The sequence below is a fragment of the Hemiscyllium ocellatum genome, chromosome 25 (assembly GCF_020745735.1).
Source record: "Hemiscyllium ocellatum isolate sHemOce1 chromosome 25, sHemOce1.pat.X.cur, whole genome shotgun sequence".
NCBI lineage: Eukaryota > Metazoa > Chordata > Chondrichthyes > Orectolobiformes > Hemiscylliidae > Hemiscyllium > Hemiscyllium ocellatum.
The window spans coordinates 53,614,052-53,640,077 of NC_083425.1; the positions used below are offsets into that span (position 1 = coordinate 53,614,052).

Consider the following 26,026-nt stretch of genomic DNA (forward strand, 5'->3'; position numbering starts at 1 on the left):
AGGGTCTGTTTCCGTGCTGTACATCTCTATGACTCTATGACTTACAACAGAAAGACAAGACAATAAAACATATATATTTTATGTGCATGCTCAGAAAAGGAATCAGAAGGTATTCCTGAGGGTTATTATCTTAAAGATAGAAATGGAGACCACGGCAGGTTAGTGCAGATGAGAAATGGGTCTGAAGTGCATCAGATTGTGTTGCATACAGACAGGAGGTGTTATGGGTAGCACATCACTTATCACCTAGATGTAAGGAAGATTCAGGCAAGGCACAAAGGCATTTCTATTGGCCTGGAATGCACAAGGATGTGGTTAACGTTTGCCATACATGTCATACATGCCAAATGGTAGGTAAGCCCCAGGCGGTAATAAGACCAGCACCTTTGTTGCCAATTCACACATTTGAAGAACTTTTCACACAGGTTATGATTGATTGTGTAGGTCCCTTCCTGAGATCTAAACGTGGGAACCAGTACTCGCTAACCATAATGGATGTGTCTATCAGATTTACGGAGGCAATTCCATTACAGAGTATTAAGGCAAAAAGGGTGGTAGAGAAGTTAGTAGCTTTCTTCACGCAGTATTGGCTGCAAGAGAGATTCAGTCAGACCAAGGTCTAATTTTACTGCTAGGCTGTTTAAGGAAGTCATGAACATCTTAGGTATACAGCACTTTAAATCCAGTGCATACCACCCTGAATCCCAGAAAGCTTACGAAAGGTGGCATCAGAACATGTAGACCATATTGAGAGTATACTGTCAGGATTACCTGAATGACTGGGATAAAGTATTATTTGCCATTAGAGATGCCCCAAACAAATCTACTCAGTTCACTCCTTTTGAGTTAATACTCAGACATGAAGTGGGAGGGCCCTTTGAAATTAATTAAAGAGAAATTGACAGGACCAAAGTCGGAGATCTCACACTTGGATTATGTCTCTGGGGTGAGGGAGAGGTTAGATCAGGTAGGTGAGTTAACAAACAGCACCTGAAGAGGGCATAGCATAGAATGAAGCCGGTGGCAGATAAATACTAATTTCCTGTGGTGATGACATATTAGTATTGCTACCAGTGGTAGGAAATCCCTTCAAAGCCAGGTTTAGTGATCCCTATCAAATTGAGAAAAAGTTGAGTCAGGTGAACTATCTGGTAAAGATGCCAGATGAAAGAAAACGGCATCGGTTACGTGTCACGTGAATATATTTAAACCTTACTATAATACAGACAGGAAACTGGTGAAACATGGTAGTTACTGCCCCACAGTGTGAGGAATCAATTCCAGATGGTGTGAAGTTTAATATGCCCAAAAATACGTTAAATAATGAAGAAGTCCTTGAGCTGCCAGAGGAAGTGGTGGAGCATGGAACAATTGCAACATTTAAGAGGCATTTGGATGGGTATATGAATAGGAAGGGTTTGGAGGGATATGGGTCGGTGCTGGCAGGTGGGACTAGTTTGGGTTGGGATATCTGGTCGGCATGGATGGGTTGGATCGAAGGGTCTGTTTCCATGCTGTACATCTCTATGACTCTATGAGTGGCCTACCTGTCTCAGGAGCAAAGAACCTAGTTGAAAGGTTTGTTGCAGCAGTATGAGGACATATGCAGGAATAGAATGGGGAGGACTCCTGTTATTGTGCATGAGGTAGAAGTAGGGAATGCTGTTCCGATAAAACAACACCTCTACAGACTTAATCCTTTTGAAGCCACACAGGTCCAGAAGGAAGTGGATGCAATGATCAAAGAAGATATCATCGAACCAAGTCAAAGTGAGTGGAGTTCACCAATCGTGTTAGTTCCCAAATCTGATGGGACTCAACAATTTTTTGTGGACTATCGGAAGGTCAACACCGTAACAAAATCAGACTCATACCCAATACCAAGATTGGAGGACTGTATAGAGAAAGTTGGACAAGGCAGTTACATCACAAAGTTGGACTCAGTGCATGGTTTTTGGCAGGTAACTTTATCAGAGAAAGCAAAAGAAGTTTCTGCATTTGTAAACCCAAATGGGCTCTATCAATTAAAAGTGATACCTTTTGGAATGAAGAATGCACTTGCCACATTCCAAAGACTCATGAACAGACTTGCGGCGGGATTAACAAACTGTGCAGTCAATCTGAATGTTGTAGTGATCTTTAGCCAGTCATGGAAAGATCACATGGTACAGCTGGCAGAGCTCTCTGAATGATTACAAGAAGAAAAACTGGTAACAAACTTAAAGAAAACAGAAATTGTTAGAGCAGAGGTGACGTGCTTGGGATATTACACTGGCCATGGAAGATCAACCCCAAAGAACACCAAGGTGAAGGCTTTTGAGGAATTTCCACAACCATCCTCAAAGAAAGAAGTGCTTTGATTTTTGGGACAAAGCAGATTCTACCGGAGCTGAAAAATGTATTGCTGGAAAAGCGCAGCAGGCCAGGCAACATCCAAAGAGCAGGAGAATCGACGTTTCGGGCATGAGGCCTTCTTCAGGAATCTTTTTCAGCTCTGATCTCCAGCCTGATCTGCAGTCCTCACTTTCTCCTAGAAGATTCTACCGGAGGTTTGTCCCAATGTCAGCAGCGTGGTGGCACTGCTTACAGCAAAAGAAGAACACCAAATTTCGGTGGGCAGTACAATGCCAGGAGACATCTGAGAATTTAAAAGCAGTATTAACCACCGCACCAGTTTAGCTACACCAATTTTTTTGAAACCCTTCAAATTTGCAATCAATGCTAGCAATATAGGAGTTGAAGCTGTACTGCTACAGGAAGATGACAATGGAATTGAACGGCCAATTGGCTACTTTTCATTGAAATTCCAAGGATTCACACCCTCTGAGTAAAGAAAGTCATTCTTATCTTAGCCGCTTACTCTGAGACTGTGTCCCCTGGTTCTGGACTGCATAGACTGAGAGAGCCCCTGTCACAACCCTGTAAGAATCTTTCATGTTTCAGTGAGATCACCTCTCATTCTTCTGAACTCGAGTGAGTACAGAAACCATCTCCCCAATTTCTCCTCAGAGGACAAACCCACTATCCCAGCAATTAGTCCTGTGAACCTTTGTTGAACTCACTCCATGGCAAGTATATCCGAAGTAAGGAAACGAAAACAGTACAATATACTTCAGGTGTGGTCTCACCAAGGTTCTATACAACTACAGTAAGACAATGTTACTGCTCTACTTCACTCCTCTTGTGATGAAGGCCAATTCATGGTGGCTTAGTGGTTAGCACTGCTGTCTCAAAGCACCAGGGACCTGGGTACAATTCCAAGCTTAGGTGACTGTGTGGAGTTTGTACATTTGCCCCGTGTCTGCATGGGTTTCCTCCCAGAGTTCAAAGATGCCTAGGTTAGGTGGATTGGCTATACTCAATTGCCCCATGGTGTCTGGGGATGTGCAGGCTAAGTGGATTAAACATTGGAAATGCAGGGTTATGGGATGGGTCTGGGTGGGATGCTCCTCTTTGGAGGGGCAGTGTGGACTTGAAGGGGTGAATGGCCTGCTTCCACACCATAGCGATTCTACATTTTCCTTCCTAATTGCTTGCTGCACCTTTATGTTAACTTTCAATGACTCATGAACAAGGACACCCAGATCCCTTTGGACATCAACACTTCCCAATCTCTCGCTGCTGAAGAAATACTATGCAATGAAGGAGAGGCTAGCATATGGCGATTGTGTAAAACTTAGGTGACTGAAAGCTTCCAGCTAATACAGGAAAATCATCAGAACAATCTCATCAAGAGGGAGCAGATGCAGGAAGAGTGTACGGGTGGGGAAAGTAGTGCAATTAAAGAAACAGTTTGTAACTGACTGATCGAACACTGTACAGTAGAATTCCTATAATCATTCATTCGTGAGAGTAAGAATTCTTTGATACTCAATCCTAGGCCTATAAGTAATAAATGATGGTATTAACAACCTGTTGTTACCCTCCTACACAGTGAAATATTTTCCACTCATTAGTTTTGTGTACCTTTGAATTCCACCTACAGGAACAAAGTCAGAGGTCACATGACATCAGGTTATAGCCTAAAGGGATTCGAACTATTGGATCATAACCTGGTTTTGTATGACCTCTGACTTTGTTCACCCCAGTCCAACACTGGCACCTCCACATCATGGCTACAACAGAAACAGCTTCGAGCAGGTTTTAAGTGAACGAAACATTGTGAGGGCAGGGAAAGGACGAAAGAATGTGATTATGGGTGGATTTAAAATTTGAAGGGTGCAAGTTAATTTGAAATCCAAGTGGAATAAGTCAGAACCGAACAAACTGTGGATACTGTAAATCAGAAACAAAAACGAGAAACGTTAACTCTGCCTTCTCTCCACAGATGCTGCGCTTTTCCAGTTATTTGTTTGTGTGTATGTGTGGAGTAAGTCACAGATGCATTGAAAGTGAAGTGGATACTTAAGGCAACAAGCTCCAGGAGCACTCACCATCCTGATTTGGAAATATATCACCATTCCTTCAGTGTCAGTGGATCAAAATCCTGGAATTCCCTCCCTTACAACATTGTGGGTGCCACTACACCCCAAGGTTCTAGGATGTGGAACACCACCAACTCCTGGACTGTAGTTAGGGATGAGCATTATTGCTGAGCCCAGGCAGCAATGCCCATATCCCATGGAAGAAAAGAAGTCTTCTATCATAGTTTGTTCTCTTCAGTTTATTCTCTGAACTCGTGCTGTGGCTCGATGTGTATTTAAAAACCTGAGCTTTTCCATTAGCCTGCAGTTGTTCATTGACCTGACACTTTAACTCTGTTTCTCTCCCCACTGATACTGGCTGCTTGAGCTGCATTTCCTACATTTTCTAATTGTCTGCAGAAGCATAGGGAAGTTAAAAAGTTAAAGCTCTTGCCGTAACCTTACCAAAGGTGCTTTGAGGGGTGTAATGCACTTTCTACATTGACTCATTCACTTCACAGCTTTGAGCATAATCTTGCTTCATCCAATATCCTGAATCAAATTTCCTGGTCCAGACCTTTCACAATCTCAGCAACTGCAGTTTTCAGACGTCACTGTGGATTGATTCAGGCAGACAGCTCAGGGCCTGTTGTTGACAGTTCCTGGGCCTGGGTGTTGTTCGAGTAAACCTGCAATTAGTTCCATGCATTTGTGGCTATGATCCAAGCTGGGTTCAATGTATTTACTCTTCAAATACATCTGAGGAAATCTGAAACTCAAAATAGCCCCTCCTGAAAGCTGACTTTCAAAACCAAGCTAAACACAGGTCGTTAAGTTACAAAAGAGGGGAGGTACTTCTGTCAAATCAGTGAACAGATCAGTAGTTCTGACATACGTGCCACACAGATAATTCTGTAATACAGACAGAAATAAAGAAGATTACTTGTTCTTGATAATAAACCTGCTGACTGTGGGGTATTCCTATAAATCGGTTGCCATATTTCTTATAAGTATGATTCAGCGTGTGACAAACATGTCAGAGGTGTGTAATAAGATATTATGCAAATTTATTTAGATCAACAAATAGACTGAACATGATTGATTCTGATAACTAAGTGATGCGAAGAGCACACAATTGATTTGAGTTATGCATAGGGGACTTCTTTAAATCTTTGACAGTCTTGCCCTCTGATTGATAAACTCATGATTTTTTCTAACGATTTATAAATTGCAGTTTCTCATCACTGCAGTATCCTAGTACAGTGAAGCAGTAAACCGAGAACTCGCTATGTTAACAGTCAAGACCGTTCACTGTAGTTACAATTTCCAAAACCAAAAAACCTTCCCTCCCACTAATCGATTTAGCAGCAACAACAACGTACACCTTTACCAGAGTGAAATATCCCAAGATGCTGCACAGAAGCCTTATATAACATGATATGACACCCTGCTACATGAGAAGATATTTTGGAGTTTCACTGAGTTGGGCTAAGAGACCCTTAAATATGGCAGGTGGGAGCCAGATCTAGGATTTCTGATGCCCAGGATTCCCGTTTCTGGTTATTTGCCTGGTGGGGGATCAGGGTGCTGGGACCAGAGTACTCCCACCCTGGCACGGTGGAGCAGTGGTTAGCACTGCTGCCTCACAGTGCCAGGGACCCAGGTTTAATTACCTTGCAAATCAGATGGAGCCATTAAGACCAATGGGGAACCCTAGTCTGGAAGTGAGGAATCAAGAGAGAAGCCTCCTGCTCCTAATTCTATAACTGACCACTTGCTCTGTGGAGTCATAGAGATGTACAGCACGGAAACCTACCCTTCAGTCCAACTCATTCAGATAGCCTAACCTAATTTATTCCCATTTGCTTGCACTTGGCCTATATCCCTCCAAACCCTTCCTATTCATATACCCATCCAGATGCCTCTTAAATGTTGTAATTGTACCAGCCTCCACCACATCCTCTGGCTGCTCACCCTTTGCATGAAATCGTTGCCCTTTAGGTCCTTTTTATATCTTTCCCCTCTCACCCTAAACCTATGCCTTCCAGTTCTGGACTCCCCCACCGCAGAGAAAAGACTTTGTCTGGTTATCCTATCCATGCCCCTCATGATTTTATAAATTTCTCTATAATTGAAAAGAGTTTTTTTCCAGGTTCAATGGGCTCTGTTGTATAGAGTTGTAAGTCTGGTTTGACAAGTGGCCTCATTACAAATACTTGGCTGAATCTCAAAAGCTAATGAACCACCTATCTCAGCAGGGGCCTGCATCCACAGTTGAATTGTCAATTTTAAGAGATGGAAAAAGAATTATCTGTCTTTGATATGAAATCTGAATCAATGCTTGTTTTTTTAAACTCAATAATCACTTGAGGTTTCAAGGGGTCTGTAATTTCTTTTGTATGAAATGTAGGGTTTGAGTAAAAGTCGTAATAAATTGGTTTCAATTTCATTTTTCACGTCTATTTCAAACATTTCCCATTGCTGCGACATGGTTCCTGAGATCTGTCTGTAATGGATACTGGGTGAACAGCTACAAAAGATACATGTAGGGAACACAGAGAGAGCACGGAGGTATGACAGAACATGGGCAAGTAAGCAGATATCGTTAAAACAAGGGGACATAGAATTCCTACAGTGTGGAAATAGGCCCTTTAGCCCAACAAGTCCACACCAATCCTCCAAATAGTATCCCCCCCAGACTCATTCCCCTAACTATTGCACCTAACCTACACATCTTTGAACACTATGGGCAATTTAGCATGGCCAATTCACCTGACCTGCACATCTTTCAACTGTGGAAAGAAACTGGAGCACCTGAAGGAAACTCACGCAGCCACGGGGAGAATGTGCAACTCCACACAGACAGTTGCCCGAAGCTGGAATCGAACCTGGGTCCCTGATGCTGTGAGGCAGCAATGCTAACCACTGAGCCACCGTGCCGCTTTGACAAGGGGGCTTATGAATGGACTTGGAGGTTTAAGTAGGCATGTAGGACGCATATCAGATGAGGGAGTATGGGGAGGGTAATTGGCCTGGGTGCAGGTGAGGACCTTCTAGCCTGTGAGCCTCACCATTGGCCTGCCTCTGTTGTTATATCAAGCCTGTACCTAGAAAAAGATGACGTGAAGCCATTTTGCTCCAACCAGCAAGAATGATTTTATTTTATTTTTGGATGTGTCACTGGGAAAGCTGCTATTTGTTTCCCATCTCTTGACCTGGTCACCTCCCTCAGCCAATTTTAAGGTAATTTAAGATCAACCACATATCTGTGGGTTTGGAGTCACATGTAGGCCAGACCAGATAGAGTCGGCAGATTTTCTTCTCTAAAGATCGGTACTGAACCAGATAGGTCGACAATAATCAACAACAGAACATGAGAGCCAGGAGCAGGAGTAGGCCATCTGGCCCTTCAAGTCTGCTCCACCATTCAATAAGATCATGGCTGACCTTTTTGTGGTCTCAGTTCCACTTACCCGCCCTCTGACTATAACCTTTACTGTTTAAAAAACATCCACCTTAGCTTTGAAAGCATTTAGTGAGGAAGCCTCAAATACTTCAGTAGGCAGGGAATTCCACAGACTCACAACCCTCTGGGTGAAGAAGTTCTCCTCAATTCAGTCCAAAATCTGCTCCCCCTAATTTTGAGACTATGCCCTCTTGCTCTAGTTTCACCCACCAGTGGAGACATTTCTCTACTCTATCTTATCTATTCCCTTATAATTTGATATGTTTCTATAAATTCCACCCCCCCATTCTTCTAAATTCCAGTGAATATAATCCCAGTCTATTCAGTCTCTCCTCATAAACCAATCCCCTCAACTTCGGAATCATCCTCTTGAGCCTCTTCTGTATCCCTTCTCGTGCCAGTACATTCTTTCTAAGTAAGGAGACCAAAACTGCAGTTCTCTGATCACCATTAAGCAGATTTTAATTGCAATTTTTTTTTATTGACTTCAAATTTCACCATCCACCTTTGGTGGGAATCGAATTCTCCTCGACGGAGATGGGTTTATGAGTTTGGGAACTTACCTAATTCTTACTCGCCATCTCCTTCGCGAAGAATTGGCTCATTAGCTGAGGTGACCAAAAGCTTGTAAAGGAAGGAAGTGGCATTGGTGGGTGGTGGGCAGAGGGTGGGGGAGGGAGAGTAAGAAAAGGAATAGGGAGAGAATTCCAGGCAACAGTAAGCAAAGCCTTGGTTAGACAGTCTGAGCTATGAAAAAAGATTGGATAGGCTGGGATTGTTTTCCTTGAAGCTGCTTGGGTTAAGAGGGGACCTGATAGCAATGTGTAAGATAGAAAGGATAATAAGGTGGGAGCAATGAACAGGGGATACAGATTTAAGTTATGAGGTGGAAGGCTAAGAGGAGAACTGAGGAGACTTTTATTGACTCAAAGGGTGGTGGGAGCCTAGAAAGGGTCGTTGAGTCAGAAACTCTCATAACTTCTTAAATATTCGTTGTTTACCATCAACACTGCTATCAAGCAGCATCTGCTTAGTAATTACAGCCTCAATTCAAACATGGACAAAAAAGTTAAATTCCAGAGCACAGAATGTCAGCCTTGACATCGAGGCTACATTTGACCAAGTGCGACATCAGGAGCCAAATGCATCCCCTCCCAAAATGCATCACTTTGCACTTATCAGGATTAAATTCCATCTACCACTGCTCTCCCAATTCACCAGCTGATCAACATCAGACTGTAACTTGAGACCATCTGTCACATTATCAACACCACCCCCAATTTTTTGTCATCTGCAAACATACTAATTATACCTTCTACATTTACATCCATGTTGCTAATGGACTTAACAAACAGCAAGGTTCCCAGCACCATCAATCCCCGTCGTACACTGCTGGTCATAATCTTTCAATGATAAAAACAACCCTCCATCATTAGCCTTTGTCTCCTATTTGTAAGCTAATTTTGGATTCAGTTTGCCAATTTGCCTTGGATCCCATTTTCTCTTACCTTCTGGATCAGCCTTCCATGTGGGACCTTGTCAAATGCCTGACTGAGTCAATGTAAACCCATCAACTGCATTACCCTCATCAACATATTTAGTCACATTTTCAAAAAACTCAATTAAATTAGTCAGACAGGACATCCCTCTAACCAATCTGTGCTGGCTATCCCTGATCAATCCCTGCTTTTCCAAGTATTGATTAATCCTGTCCTTTAGAATTTTTTCCAAGAATTTCCCTACCGCTGATAACAAACTAACTGGTCTGTAATTTCCTGGCCTATCCCACTGTCTTTCCTGCACATTAGCTATCCTCCAGTCATCCGGCACTTCACCTGTGGCCAGCAAAATATTAAATACCTCCACCAAGGCCCCAGCAATCTCCTCCCTTGCCTCCCACAGCAGCCTGGGATACATCTCATCCAGCCCTGGGGATTTGTGCATATTGATGCCCATTAAAACAATGCTACCTCCTTCTTATTAACGTGTCCTGGAACTTCACCATCTCAACTGAAATCCCCAAATACAGTGTCTTTCTCCTCAGTGATAACAGCTGAGAAATATTCACGTAAGACCACATCCAGCACCCACTGGCTCAATGCACAGGTTATCCCTTTGGTCTCTAATAGGTCCCACCCTTTCCCTCGTAATCCTCTTAATAATAATATACTTGTAAAAAGCCTTGGGGTTTTTCTTAATCTCACCTGCTAAAGATATTTTGTGATCCCACACTCTCTATACTTCTCAAGAGCCTCCCCTGTTTTTAACGCACTGTACCTGACATATGCTTCCTTCTTTTTTTCACAAAACCCTCTACATCCCTTGTATCCCAGGATTCCCTGGACTTGCCACTCTTGTCCCTCATTCTTAGTGGAACACACTGGCCCTGAATGCTTACTATACTACTTTTAAAAGAGTCCTATTTTCCAAATGTAGCCTTACCTACAGATAGCTGCTCCCAGTCTGTTTGTCAGATCTGTCTAATGATAATGAAATTGGCCCTCCTCCAACTTAGACACTTCGGCACTATCCTTATCTCTTTCCAAAATGACTTAAAACTTATAGAGTTATGGTCACTATCCTCAAAATGCTCACTCACTGAAACTTCAACCGCTTGACTGGCTTCGTTCTCTAGATTCGGTCTAGCACAGCTCCATCCCTAGTAGGACCAACTACGAACTGTCACAAAAGCGCTCCTGGTAGGCAAGTGATCCTGAGGGTGGGTGAGGAAGACAGTAGCGCTGAGAGAGCTGTCCACATTCTAGCTGTAGACACAATTGTTCCTGCTCCTCTGGACTGCATGGTGGTTGAGAATGCAAGCAGTTTCAGGCTCTTTATCATGCAGCATCCGACACTTCCGTTATAATGTGTGATGAGGTCACTGAACTATGCAGTAAATGGTCAAAATGTGCCTAATATACCATCTGTACCTCAGAGTCTTGGGTACTGCATTTTGCAAGCTTAGAAAGTTCTCAAGCCTTCATCCCCATCCATCCCCTGAGCCCCTGTGATCTCTCATGCCCGCTCTATGCTCTTCCACCTGCCATGCTTCTTCAATGCCCCGGTTTGTGTCATGTTCCTTTAGAAGGGCTGTCCATGCTCAAAAGGCCCCTCCCAGATGGGAAAACCTAGTGTTGTTACCCAGCTCCTTTTACAGGCTGATACTGTTCCAACCAGCCCTCCCCCATGTGAGCCAGAACTGGGATCTTTGTTATAGTCATACAGCAGGGAAAGAGACCCTTCAATCCCACCAGTCCATGCTGACCACAATCCCAAACTAAACTAGTCCGACCTGCCTGCGCTTGGCCCTCCCCCCCCCCATATCCCTCCAAACCTTTCTTACTAATGTATTTACCCAAATGTTTTTTAAACATTGTAACTAAATATGCATTCACTGGAAGTTCATTCCACACATAAATCACCCTCTGTGTAAATCATCCTATTCCATCCATATTTCTCTTTGCTGTCTGGACCACAGTCTCAGTTAACAGCCCAACTCCCCCATACACACTTTCTAAACTGGGACTCAGAAAACTTTGTTTTTAATAACAGCTTTTTTAACACCATATCCTTCCTCACTGGGACAGAGTTAGTTGAATAACACAATAATTATTGCTTGCTCATTACTAATTTGCTTCATGTCAATGACAAACCGGTTGAGGAAAGAGTATTAAACACAGCGTGCTTGGGCTACAGAAGTGTCTCCTTTCTGTCAAACTGAACTTCAACACCAAGCATAACAGGAAGTGATCATTTCAGTTCCAAACTCCAACACTTGATAAACAGATATTTCAGTGATTGTGAGAGAGAGAGAGAGGGAGGAATAGAAATGTGTAAAATGTCAGTTTAATAATCACCCCTGTGCATTTGGCTTTTCTTGCAACTAAAACGTTCAGGATGAAATTTACGATCCAGTGGACTGTATATCTGGGGTCATGGATCATGTCCTTTCATGTAACCATGGGAACTGTGTCAGAAAATTGTCTAATGCTGATGGATGAATCCAAATTCCTGACACTGAAACCCATCTGAAGCTATGCTCCATCAGTGTTCAGCTGTTAGTTCTTTATCCCACACTATGCCCCTCATGCCGCTGATAGACATACATGGTTTTGCCTCTACTCTGTCAGTTCTGTTTCTCTTCCTTTATCTCAGCCCAAGTTTGCTAAATGAGAGACATACAGCAGGCAGGGGCAAATATGTAAATAGAGAAAGTTAACAATAGAAAGGGGGAAATGGAACAGAGAGATAATGAGAGAAAAAAAGGGGATATCTGGAGGGAGAGTACAAAAGTGATAGAAATGGATAGGAAGAGGTTGCAGGGAGGGTAACAGGGAGACAGAGGTAGGGTGGGTGACAGGCAACCACCCTAGATACCCACTTCTCTCTCCTTTCCAATCCCCGGTTTCTCCCTTGCATTCTTTGTCCCTTTTACCTCTCCTGACCCCCCCCCCATTATCCTTCCTCTGTTTCCATCCTTCATCATTATCTCTCTGTTCCATTCCCCTCTTTCTATTGTTAACTTTCTCTATTTACATATTTGTCCCCGCCTGCTGTATGTCTCTCATTTAGCAAACTTGCCTTCATTGGAGTATAGGAGTTGGGACATTTTGGTGGACATTGTACAGGACATTGGTGAGGCTCCTTCTAGAATACTGTGTCTAGTTCTGGCCATCCTGTTATAGGAAGGATATTATTAAAGTAGAGAGGGTTCAGAAAAAGATTTATCAGGATGTTGTTGGGCATAGAGGGTTTGAGTTATAAGAAGAGGCTGGATTAGATTCTCTACAGTGTAGAAACAGGCCCTTCGGCCCAACAAGTCCACACCAACCCTCCGAAGGGTAACCCACCCAGACCTATTCCCCTATCCTGTATTTACCCCTGACTAATGCACCTAGCCTACACATCCCTTAACACTATGGGCAATTTAGCATGGCCAATTCACCTAACCTGCACATCTTTGGACTGTGGGAGGAAATCAGAACACCCAGAGGAAACCCAGGCAAACACAGGGATATTGTGCAAACTCCATACAGGCAGTTGCCCGAGGTTGGAATACGAACCCAGGTCCCTGGTGCTGTGAGGCAGCAGTGCTAACCACTGAGCCACCATGCCACCAGCTGGATAGACTGGGTCTTTCTTCACTGGAGCGTAGGAGGTTGAAAGGTTCCTTACAGAGGTTCATAAAATAATGAGGGGCATAGATAAGGTGTATGCAGGTGTCTTTTCCTTAGTATGGGGGATTTAAAAACTAATGGGCATATTTTTAAGATGAGGGGCGAAAAGACATTTATTTTCGCACAGAAAGTGGTTCATGTGTGGAATGAACTTCCAGAGGAAGTGGCAGATACAGGTAGTTACATTTAAAACTTATTTAGATAAGTACATGTCTGGAGGGAAACGGGCCAAGCACAGGCAGGTGGGACTAGTTTAGTTTGAGATTATGGTAGGCATAGACTGGTTGGACCGAAGGGGTCTGTTTCCAGGCTATGACACTTCCCATTGATCAATATTGTTGAGCTTAGTTATGCTGAACTTTCTCTTTGTTTCTCCTGGAGAGCAGTGGATGGTAGTAGGTGACAGATACTCGAAAAGTTAATTTTGAGCCCGTGTTAAGGGGTGGTAGGTATAGGACAGATGTTAGGGTTAGATTCTTTACTCAGCGAGTCGTGAGTTCATGGAATGCCCTGCCAGTAGCAGTGGTGGACTCTCCCTCTTTATGGGCATTTAAACAGGCATTGGATAGGCATATGGAGGATAGTGGGCTAATGTAGGTTAGGTGGGCTTGAATCGGTGCAACATCGAGGGCCGAAGGGCCTGTACTGTACTGTATTTTTCTATGTTCTATGTGTTCTGTAGCTGATCTCGTTCTCTCAAGCTTGGCGGCATGGCAAGCGAAAGCACCAACTGCCACAGAGCAGAAAGTCAAGATGACAACTGCAACTTCAGGCTGCGTCAGACAGAAAAAAAAACATGACATCCAGGAATGAGGAAAAATTAATTCCTTCAAAAATCTGAGAATGAATCGGAGAAGTTACTGATGAGTGGAAAAGCAGAATGTTGTCTGGACAGCAAATGGGAATGTGTCAGTGTCAATGCAATTCAAACAACATGGGTGTGGACCAACCGTACCTGTAAGATCTGCAGAGCGTCATTACTCTTGAGCGTGGTCACCAGCTTCAGGCTGATCTCCTTCAGGTCAGCAGACTTCCGCTCCAGTTTCTCCAGAGCACTGTCAGTCTGCTCCACAACGAGCTGCTCTTCGTTCTCAATGTACCGCAACACTTTATCCTGCACCTGCTCCAGCTCCTTCCTCAACATCTCAAACTTGTTGCCGTAGTTTTTTTGTGTCCGAGAAGCACAGTCCTGAAATCACAGCAAACAAACCTCACTGAAAGAAACAGCTGGTAGTCCCAGTGACCAACCATCCCCTCCCCCCACCTCCCTCACCACCAGCCTGCTCCCCCTATAGGTACCAGCTCCAGTAAAAGCACCTTGCCTTCCGATTCACGCACTCCCAGTGCAGGACCCAGAGTGCCGCAGTGTTGGAGCAGCTGTCAGTGAGGTGGTAGGCAGTGCGGTATTGGTAATGCCATTAGACGTGTAACCCAGACCGCCAGGTTAATACTCTAGGAACAGGAGTTTAAAACCACATTACTGTGGCTCAGTGGTTAGCACTGCTGCCTCTCAGCACCTGTCATAGAATCACCCCTATCTCTTACCTTATCCCTGAATTTCCCATGGCTAGTCCACCGAGCCTGCACATCTCTGGACACTATGGACAACTGAGCACGGCCAATCCACCCTAACCTGCACATCCTTGGACCGTGGCAGGAAACTGATGCACCCAGAGGAAACCCACACAGGTATGGAGAGAATGTGCAAACTCCATAGAATGTTGCTGAGACACTGTGAGACAGCAGTGCTGACCACTGACCACTGTGCCACCCTAATGGTGACCATGTAACCACTGTCGATTGTTATAAAAAACAATCTATTTCACTAACATCCTTCAAAGAAGGAAATCTGCTATCCTTACCTAGTCTGGCTACATGTGACTGTTGGACTATAGCCTGGTGTTGTGTGATTTTTAACTTTGTCCACCCTAGTCCAACATCGGCTCCTCCAAGTCACATCTAAATATGTAGGCATGTATACTGCAGGGATATATGCACATGTATTTGTGTGCAGACATATGTATTCGCATGTTATTTGGTGAGTCTTTGATCTTGCAGATGACTCATTGATCTCCCAGTGTATATTGACCATGTCTACATGTTATCACAGGATACCAGTGTAATCAATTCTCAGTTCAGAAGATAAATGCCTGTTTAGACTGTACTCCCATAAACTGTGAGGCTATTTATATGTTGATTACTTTGGTAAAAGCCTAGAGTGAGCAAATCCATGGAACCACTTAAGAAAAAATGTCTGAATGAACACATCTGTTAATTCCAGCTTCAGTCACTGATCCGCCCCCCCCCCGCCCCCTACAACCCACCCTCCCATCCTGGCACCTTCCCCTTCCACCGCAGGAACTGTAAAACCTGCGTCCATACCTCCTCCCTCACCTCTATCCAAGGCCCTAAAGGAGCCTTCCACATCCATTAAAGGTTTACCTGCACATTCACTAGTATCATTTATTGTATCCGTTGCTCCCGATGCGGTCTCCTCTACATTGGGGAGACTGGGCGCCTCCTAGCAGAGCACTTTAGGGAACATCTCCGGTACACCCGCACCAATCAACCATACCGCCCCGTGGCCCAACATTTCAACTCCCCCTCCCACTCTGCCGAGGACATGGAGGTCCTGGGCCTCCTTCACCACCGCTCCCTCACCACCAGACACCTGGAGGAAGAACGCCTCATCTTCCGCCTCGGAACACTTCAACCCCAGGGCATCAATGTGGACTTATACAGTTTCCTCATTTCCCCTTCTCCCACCTCACCTTAGTTCCAAACTTCCAGCTCAGCACTGTCCCCATGACTTGTCCGGACTTGTCCTACCTGCCTATCTCCTTTTCCACCTATCCACTCCACCCTCTCCTCCCTGAACCTATCACCCCATCCCCTCCCCCACTCACCCATTGTACTCTATGCTACTCTCTCCCCACCCCATCCCCCTCTAGCTTATCTCTCCACGCTTCAGGCTCTCTGCCTTTATTCCTGATGAAGGGCTTTTGCCCGAAACGTCGATTTCGCTGCTCCTTGGATGCTGCCTGAACTGCTGTGCTCTTCCAGCACCACTGATCCAGAATCTGGTTTCCAGCATCTGCAGTCATTGTTTTTACCTCAGTCACTGATCAGTCAAGCATCTTACCTCAGTACTTCACAAACTAATTTGACCTGATATGAAGATATGAACATTTGTGTTACCCAGGGAAATCAAAACAGCAACAAGCCAGCAATTCCTAGTTTTTTTTAAAATGTGTCTCTTAGTCTAGTCTTTCCCATGAGGGGAAACATCCAATCAGAATCCACCCTGTCAAGTCATAGAGATGGACAGCAGAGAAACAAATCCTTCGGTACAATTCATCCATGCCAACTAGATATCCTAAATTAATCTAATACCATTTGACGGCAATTAACCCATATCCCTCTAAACCCTTCCTATTCATGTACCCACAGGTGCTTTTTAAATGTTGTAATCGTACCAGCCTCCACCACTTCCTCTGACAGCTCATTCCATACACGGACCACCCTCTGGGTGAAAATGTTGCCCCTTCTTTCCCTTTTAAATCTTTCTCCTCTCCCCTTAATCCTATACCCTCTGGTTCTGGACTCCCCTCCCAAGGGAAAAGATCTTAGCTGTTCACCCTAGCCATGTCTCTCATGTTTTTATAAACCTCTACAAGGTCACCCCTCAGCCTCTGACGCTCCAGGGAAAATAGCCTCGGCCTATTCAGCCTCTCTCTATAACTCAAGCCCTACGACCCCAGCAACATTCTTGTAAATCATTTCTGAACCCTTTCGAGTTTCACATGGATAGGATAAATAGACAAGGCATTTTCTCAAGGGTGGGGGAGTCCAGTTCTAGAGGACATAGGTTTAAGGTGAGAGGAGAAGTATTTAAAAGGGACCTAAGGGGCAACTTTTTCACGCATTGGATGGTGCATGTGTGGAATGAGCTGCCAAGGGAAGTGGTAGAGGCTGGTACAATTACAGCATTTAAAACGTATCTGGATGTTATATGAATAGGAAGGGTTTAGAGGGATATTGGCCAAATGCTGGTAAGTGCGCCTAGACATATTTAGGATATCTAGTCAGCATGGACAAGTTAGACCGAAGGGTCTGTTTCCATGCTGTACATCTCTATGACTCCAAATCCCTTCAGGGTCTTATATGTCTCAATAAGATAGTTTTCATTGTTCTCCATCCTAGTGAACAGAGGTCCAGCCTGTCTAACTGTTCTTCAATGTGGAGGTGCCAGTGTTGGACTGGGGTGGACGAAGTTAAAAATGACATGACTTTCAAATAAATCTGTTGGACTATAACCTGGTGTTGTGTCATTTTTAATTTTTCCGCATAAGACCTTCATCCCAGATATCAGAATTGGTCATTACCTTCACGGAAATCTTCTGCTGTTTGAGTGTATCGATTAACTCTTCTGTCTTCTTCACTTGTCGCCTCACCTCCTCATGCTTTGCCATAAGTTCCTTCTGAAAGATTTGATTAAAAAGTAAATAAGTTAATAATTTCTAACCTTGACACCTTGGAATTGGATAGTGTCAAGGTTTCAGCGCTGTGTCTGCATTGATATGCCAGTGTAAGTCGAAAGGAAAGGCTGACGAGAGGAATACTGAGTCCTGTCTGCACTCTCAGTCCGGCATGAAAGATCCTATGGCTGTATTTGACTGCTCTCCTGTTGTTCCTGGCCAATATTTATTCCACAACCAGTATCACTAAATTACATTTTCTGGTCATTATCATTTTGCCATTTGTGAAACTTTGCTGTGAGGCACTTGGATGCTGCATTTGCTATATTACAAAACGCTAGGACTCCGTCCCCAGCAACACTGTGGCTGCAACTAATCCCCATGAACCATGGTGGTTCAACAAGGCAGCTCACTTTCTCCAGGGACAAACAGAGATAGGCAATAAACACTGGCCCAGCCAGTAACACGCACTCTCTGCGAACAATATTTTTAAATATATATTTTTCCCTGGATGTAAGTTTGCTCGCTGAGCTGGAAGTACCATGTTCAGATGTTTTGTCACCGTACTAGGTAACATCTTCAGAGATATTTTTCACTGGCTGTGAAGCTCATTGAGACATCCCAAGGTTGTGAAAGGTGCTACCTAAATGCAAACTCATTTACTGTGAATTGTGTTCATTGCAAGCATAAACCTGTATTCTCACTATTCTCCATCTCCTATGCTGGCAACTGACTCTGAACTTAAACACACAACATACATTGTACATAGCTCATTGTGTATAAGTGATTATCATTTTAAAATATCCGTAGGTCATCATTACAATACCTGCTACAATTCCCAGTAACTCCAATATGAATCACTATATTTGGAATTTCCATCTAAGGTAATGTTTGAGTTGTAATCTTTCCCTGTCACATTATGTGACCGTTGATCCTATGAGGCCATTTTGTAGAACTCCAGATAGACAGTGAGAGAAAGAAAAAGATAGATAGACAACAAGAGAAAGCGAGAGATACTGGAGAAAATTAAGGAACATGGCAGGAAAACTGGGCGAGAGAAAGGCATTGCCGAAGACAGAGAACAAGGAGAGGAAAGGAGACTGGTGAAGAAAAGGACAGAAAGATCACATCATCAGAATAAGGAATGGTATAACTAAGAGAAGACTGGGTTCAGCTTGAGCAGTGCCAGGGCAGATTCATTGCTGCACAAAAAAAGTCTTCCTGTCTTCTTTGGGCGCGATCCATATGTGCAGGTCCATCACTCTCTACTCTCCTTCCCATCAATGACCACACCATCAGCTACCTGGAGCCCACACTTTGGAATTCCATTGAATAATCAACTACATTTCCATATTCTCCTGTGAAACTGCCCTAAAAATACTATCTCAATAATTTGTTTTTTGCCACTCTCTTAGTACCTCCTCCTTAGGTTGTGTCTTCACTTACACTTTTGAGAAATGCCATGGGACATTTTACTATGTTAACATGAATAATTCATCTAAGATTGGCATGGTGGCTCAGAGGTTAGCACTGCTGTCTCACAGCACGACGGCTCCCAGGTTCAATTCTAGCCTTGGGTGACTGTCTGTGTGGAGTTTGCACATTCTCTGCGTGGATGTGCTCTGTTTTCCTCCCACAATCCAAAGATGTGCAGGTCAGGTAAATTGGCCACGCTAAATTGCTCATAGTATTAGGTGCATTAGTCAGAGGGAAATGGGTCTGGGCGGGTTACTCTTCGGTGGGTCGGTATGGACTTGTTGGGCCCAAGGGCCTGTTTTCACACTGTAGGTAATCTAATTTCACTCTCATCGCTGACTAGACCAGCATTCAGTGCCCATTGCTAGTTGTCTTTGATAATATGTCTTCTTAAACCACTGCTATCCATTTTCCAGCTCCCCTCAGTTCTGAAGAAAAGTCATACCAGACCTGAAATATTGATCTATTTCAGTCTCCACAGACGATGCTAAACCTGCTGAGTTTCTCCAGCAATTTCTGTTTTTGTCCCAGATTTCCAGCATTTACAATCTTTTTCACTTATTTAAGTGGGCAAGGCTGTTTGGCAAATATGGAATGTTTGGTTGCAATGATACAGGAATATAACAAAATGAAGGAAATAGTATTTAATCCTTATAAAGTTTTGAATTGGCCTCAGCTGGAGTATTTTGTTCCAGTGCTTGGAGTACACGGGGGAGAAGGGTAAATGTGCCCCCGAACAAATCTGGCATTTATTAACCATGGGGATGATGAATCAGAGAAAACAGCACCACTGTGCAACTCAATTCCTACACTGCTCCCCCAACCCCAGTAACTGAGAGAGACAGAATTTATGAGGAGCTCTCCTCCATTCACAGATTGAATTTCTCTTCTGTTCCCCTCATCCCAGACTGTTTCTGACCCACATTTGCTGATGGAATAAGACAGTAGGCTATTCGGCCCCTCGGCTAATCCCTCTGCTATTTTAACAGTGCCACTGTTTAAACTTTGGATGGGATACAGGGTAAGATACCCCCTGCCTTTTGACCGAATGGTGCCAAAACATGGGATGATTTCTTACCAAGAGGACAGATAGTCCTTGATGTAACTTCTGATCCAGATAGGCCAGAGTGCTGGCGCTGGACCCTCACCATGAGCTCGGGGGTGGGGGGGGGGGGAAATGACCCCACAACTTTGCAAATCTGAGGGGGCATGTCTGTTTTGGCATGGAGGGTGGAAGCATTGCATTCCAACAGGAGGATGTGACACTGCCCAACGCTATGCCATCAGGTGAAGCACCATTGGGAAGTGAGGGGAGGCAGAGAGACATCACAATTGGTCAAATAGGACCATAAAGTGGAGGAGCCAAAGTCAGCTATACTGCCCTGCTCGGCTATTTAATGATTAAAAATCTATCTCATTTCTGAACACACTTCATAACCAAGCCTTGACAGGCCTGAGGAGGGGGAGTTGGGGAGGGGGTGGTGTGTAAGGTAGAGGAAATCGCTGTCCACAGCCCCTTCCCTTTGGGGTAAAGAATTTCACAACCCTCTGAGAGAGGAAATTCCTCCCCATCCCTGTCTTAGGTGGGTCACCCCTTGATGGCCTTTGGGTCCGAGAGGGGAAACAAATCTCTCTATATCAGCCCTGCCTGGTTCACCATTGCTGTGCCCATTCCAAACTGACCTCTCTCTCCCTGACCTCTTGATCTGCCCATTACAGACTGACCTCTATCTCCCTGACCTCTTGATGTGCCCATTACAGACTGACCTCTCTCTTCCTGACCTTTGGCTGTGCCCACTGCAGACTGACCTCTATCTCCCTGACCTCTTGATGTGCCCATTACAGACTGACCTCTCTCTTCCTGACCTCTGGCTGTGCCAATTACAGACTGACCTCTCTCTCCCTGACCTCTGACTGTGCCCATTACAGACTGACCTCTCTCTCCCTGACCTCTGGCTGTGCCCATTACAGACTGACCTCTCTCCCCCTGACCTCTGGCTGTGCCCATTCCAGACTGACCTCTCTCTTCCTGACCTCTGGCTGCGCCCATTACAGACTGACCTCTCTCTGCCTGATCTCTGGCTGTGCTTATTCCAGACTGACCTCTCTCTCTCCCTGACCTCTGGCTGTGCCCATTCCAGACTGACCTCTCTCTGCCTGATCTCTGGCTGTGCTTATTCCAGACTGACCTCTCTCTCTCCCTGACCTCTGGCTGTGCCCACTGCAGACTGACCTCTCTCTGCAGCCTGGCATCCTCCACAGTGATCAGGTCATGGCCTTTATGTTTGCCGGTGGTACAGACCGAGCAGATGCACTGGCGGTCGGTGCTGCAGTATAACTCCAGGGCTCTGCGGTGATGGGGGCAGCTGCCGGACTGTGCTGCCGGGGACAGGGGGGTCTCGGGGCTCCGCACTCTCAGGTAATTGACCACTTCCTCCAGCAGCGGGTTCCTGGCCAGGGGCTCGGGCCGCTGCGGGAACAGCTTGCGGCAGTTCGGGCAGTCGAAGGGGCCAGCAGGGCTCTGCCTGTCCCAGTGAGCCCGGAGGCAGCGCAGGCAAAAGGTGTGGCCGCAGGAGATGGTGACCGGCTCGCTGAACATGTCCAGGCAGATGGCACACAGCAGCTTCTCCTCCAGCTCCTGGCAATGAGCAGCGGCCATGGTACAGCCGGCAGCTCCCTGGGCAAAGTGAAACCGAAAGTACAGCCTCCTTCCTGTCTCCAGTGTTGAGGGGGGCAGAGGGGTAATTCCCCACCTCTGGAGCCACACTGGACTCCTTCTGTTTCCAAAAGCTTCCCCCTCCCCCATTATTCACACCACCACTCCCACCTCCCGCCCCCAAGCTAACCTCCCAATTCCCCCCCTTCCAAATCACTCCCCCCCCCCAACACCACCTCCCCCTACCAATTCTCCTTCCAAAACCAGCAGCCCCCCCCCCACAACTCTTCCCTCTCCAACACCACTCTCCCCACTCACCTGTCTCACACCACCACCCCTCCCATGCACCCTTCACCAATACCAGCCCCTACCTAAACACCCTTCCTTTCCTAACTCCCCGCAACTCCCCCTCTCGCAACTCCCCTACCCAATTCTCATTTCTAAACTAGCAGTCCTCCTTAACTCCCCCCAAAGCAATCCTCCCCACTCACCTATCTCCCAATACCAGCCCCTCCCTAATTCTTCCCTCTCCCAACACCACCCCCTCCCTAACTCAGCCCTCCCCAACACCAGTCCCTCCCCATCCTCCCTCCTCTACCAACATCACACCCTCCCCAACTCACCCATCTCCCAAAACCATCACAACCTTCCTCTCTCCTAAACCATCCTCTCTCCAACTTACCACTCTCCTTACACTACCCACTCCCCCCTCCCTAACACCACCCCCTCTCCAACACCCCTCTCTCAATTCATCCCTCCCCCAGCATCACTCCCTCCCCAATCACCCCTCTCAACTCCATCCTTCCCTCCATTTCCGAAGATCCCTCTAGCCTTCTTAAAGTGCGGTGTGGATGTTGTACCCAGTGTCTTGTACCCAAGATTCCAAAACATTAATGATCTTTCAGTATGCCCCACCACTTTCAAAGAGGTGTGCTCATGAAGTCTCAGGACTCTGAATCACTGAGCATCCTTCAGAGCTGTGCCATTAATTCCATATTTCACTCCACTCTGACCCTTCTGCCAAAATGCATGACCCCACACTTTGCTGTTTTAAATTCCATGTGCCACATTCTGTGCATTCTTCTAGTCTATGACCTGTTGCAGTTGATTCATATCATCGTCACTGTCTGTCACCTCTCCAAGTTTAATATCATTGGCAAACTTTGAAATTTTACTTTTTATTCCACTATCTAAGCCATTTACACATATCAATAAGAGAGGTCCATCACCCCTCAGTAGGAAAACTACCATGAACCACGACCCTCTGGTTTCTCTCCATAAACCAATACTTTACTGCACTCAATAAATGACCCTCCTATTCAATGAGTCCCAATTTTGTTCACTAATGCTTGACGTGGTATGTTGTCAAAAGCATTCTGAAAACTCATGCAGACAACACCCAAAGCATTCCTTTCATGTACATTATCAAAAAAAAAGTCAGTTTACTCAAACAGAATCCTGTTTTCAAATCTGCCTCCTGAATTAACTCAAACTCTCCAAGTCTCTGTAAATTTTTATCCTTGATTATTCTTTCTAAAACATTACCACTGATTGGCCTTATTGGTACCCTGAATGCTCTGCCACCCTTGAAGAGGGCATCACATTTACCCCTCTATAATCCTGTGGAACCTCCCCTAATCTCAGAGAGATCTATGACAAAGCCTTTGACCATCTTCACCTGCACTTGCCTTATCTACCGAGGTTGCAGGTGACCTGTCCATTCTCAAGCACAGCCCCTGGCCAGTCTCTTTTCAATAAAAAGATGGAAATTAGGAGTAGGTCATTTGGCCCTTTGAGTCGGCTCTGTCATTCAATATGATCATTTCTGATGCTTTATCTCAAAAAACAAAGACCAGTACAGCACAGGTTCAGATCCATCTCAATGCCACATTCCCATTCTCTTCCCATACATCTTGATGCCGTGGGTGGCACGGTGGCACAGTGGTTAGCACTGCTGCCTCACAGCGTCAGAGACCCGGGTTTAATTCCCGACTCAGGCGACTGACAGTGTGGAGTTTGCACATTCTCTCCGTGTCTGCGTGGGTTTCCTCCGGGTGCTCCGGTTTCCTCCCACAGTCCAAAGATGTGCGGGTCAGGTGAATTGGCCATGCTAAATTGCCCGTAGCCTTAGGCAAAGGGGTAAATGTAGGGGTATGGGTGGGTTGCGCTTCGGCGGGTCGGTGTGGACTTGTTGGGCCAAAGGGCCTGTTTCCACACTGTAAGTAATCTAATCTATACCGGTATCCCCCACTATCCAATAGTAGAGCGTTCCAATGAAACATTTCATAATGGCGGAAAGCAAAGAAGCATTAATTTATATAGGAAAAATTTTGCCTTTTTTATAATATAATTTTATTAAGAAAAAATAGATTTTTAAATATTACAACAAATACAAAACAATGCAATTCAAAACAGTACAAAAATAGTACAAAACTAAACCCAAATAATAAAAATAAAATTCCCCAACCCACCCTCCTATACAAATGTATAAATATATATAGAGAAGTATAAAATTTTAAAAAACCTAAACTAACTAAATAAATACCTAACAACAAACAAATAGATAGTAATAACTCAGCCCAGCCAAACAAAACACTCATACATTCACAGTTCCTCCTCCCTGGATATTGGACTCATGAAACACAATCGTTACGGCTACATAAAAGCTCTTGTTAGTGTGGCAGATAAATCTGTGTCCAGGTATTTCAAAAAGGGTTGCCATGTCTTGTAAAAGTTCTCAGTTTTGTGGTGTACCATATTTGTGAGAAAATCCAGGGGAATATGCTCCATAACAGTCTTCCGCCAACCCGACAGGCCTGGGGGGTTTTCTGATCTCCAACCTAGCAAGATATTCTTCCTTGCACAGAATGTAAGAACATTGAAAAGTTTTGCCTTATGTGAGACTGCAGGAAATACAATGGGTAGGCCCAAAAGGAGCGAAATAGGGTCCTTCCCCACCCCTACACCTAAAATCCTCTCCATTGCACCCCCACAGCGCTCCAATATGTTTGAAGCCTGTCACAAGACCAAAGACAATGGGTAAGAGTACCCATACAGACCTTGCACTTGGGACATGCTGAAGATACCCCTGGTTTAGATTTTGACAAACGGTCTGGGACTAAGTGGACCCTGTGGAGAATCTTCAACTGTAAAGCATGGGTCCTATTGTAAACTGATATCTTCCTTGCATTCTCCCAAATATGGTCCCATGTCTCTGAAGAAACTTCAACACCCAGCTCTCTTTCCCACATCTTGCAGAGTCGATCAGACTCATCTGAGGTGGCACCCCCCAATTGGTGATATAAAGTACTGACAGAGAATGTACTCTTAGCCCTTAGTACCCCTCTTTCTATGTCAGATTTGTAGGGATCAGTCAAAAGTGTGGTCCTTTTTTGAATAAAATCCCTAAGTTGAAAAAAATGAAAGAGGTCTCTATGAGGTAACTCGTACTTCCGTACTAACTGATCGAAGGACATCATTACATCTCCCTCAAATAAATCACCCATGCAAGATATACCCCTAGCTGCCCAACGTTTAAATCCTGAATCTATCATACCTGGTTGAAAACTCAGCATACCCACTAAAGGTGTAAACAAAGATGTTTTGCCAATATTACCTTCCCTCTGCCGAATTGCCCTCCATGCTTTAACAGTATTGATGACTATTGGGTTATGGCAATATTCCCTAACTCTCCTCACCTTGTCCAAAAACAGCAAACTGGTAAGGGGGCACCTTGCCTGGGAGACTTCGATATCTAGCCATATTGAAAGAGGGTCCTCACAAACCCAATCACTTACATTGGTCAAAATCGAGCTTAATTGGTCATTTTTAATGTCCGGAAAGTCTACTCCCCCCAATCTGTGAGGCAACTGCAGTTTGGCTAATTTAATGAGGGACTGTTTATGGTGCCAGATGAAGGAGCTGAACCAACTGTTCAGTCTCCTAAGTGTTTGTTTATTGAAAATCAGAGGGAGCATCCGTATAGGGTATAGCAAGCAAGGGAGAATATTCATCTTAATAAGCGCTATCTGACCCAACCATGAGATTGGAAGCGCCTCCCATCTTTGGAGATCTTGTTTAATTTTTTCAAATAATTGAGTAAAATTGGCTTTGAACAGCCAGTCCAGAACTTCAAGGAGATGTTGCTGCTCACCCTTCTTGTGGAACACGAAAAAAAACTAACCCTCTGGCATAAGCTTTGGCAGTTTCCCAGAGAACAGATGAGCTATCAACCGAGCCTATGTTGATGTCTAGGAATGCCCGAAATTCCCTAGAGAAATACTCCACAAACTTGCTGTCCATGAGAATAAAGGGGTCCATTCGCCAGTACCTTGAATCCACTGTAACATCTTTAATTTTAACCATGAGGT

At 44.8% G+C, this 26,026-nt stretch overlaps 1 protein-coding gene across 1 annotated transcript in view; it reads right to left on the minus strand.

Moving 5' to 3' along the window:
- Nucleotides 1-21,670, minus strand: part of LOC132827865 (E3 ubiquitin-protein ligase TRIM65-like) — a 35,139-nt gene extending 13,469 nt beyond the window's left edge. Inside the window, exons 1-3 of the mRNA XM_060844618.1 lie at nucleotides 21,234-21,670; nucleotides 17,432-17,527; nucleotides 14,002-14,235 (exon numbers count right to left, since the gene is read on the minus strand). Coding sequence (XP_060700601.1) covers nucleotides 14,002-14,235; nucleotides 17,432-17,527; nucleotides 21,234-21,659 — 756 coding nt within the window. The 5' untranslated portion in view covers nucleotides 21,660-21,670. The remainder of the gene's footprint in view (nucleotides 1-14,001; nucleotides 14,236-17,431; nucleotides 17,528-21,233) is intronic.
- Nucleotides 21,671-26,026: the final 4,356 nt, after the last annotated feature.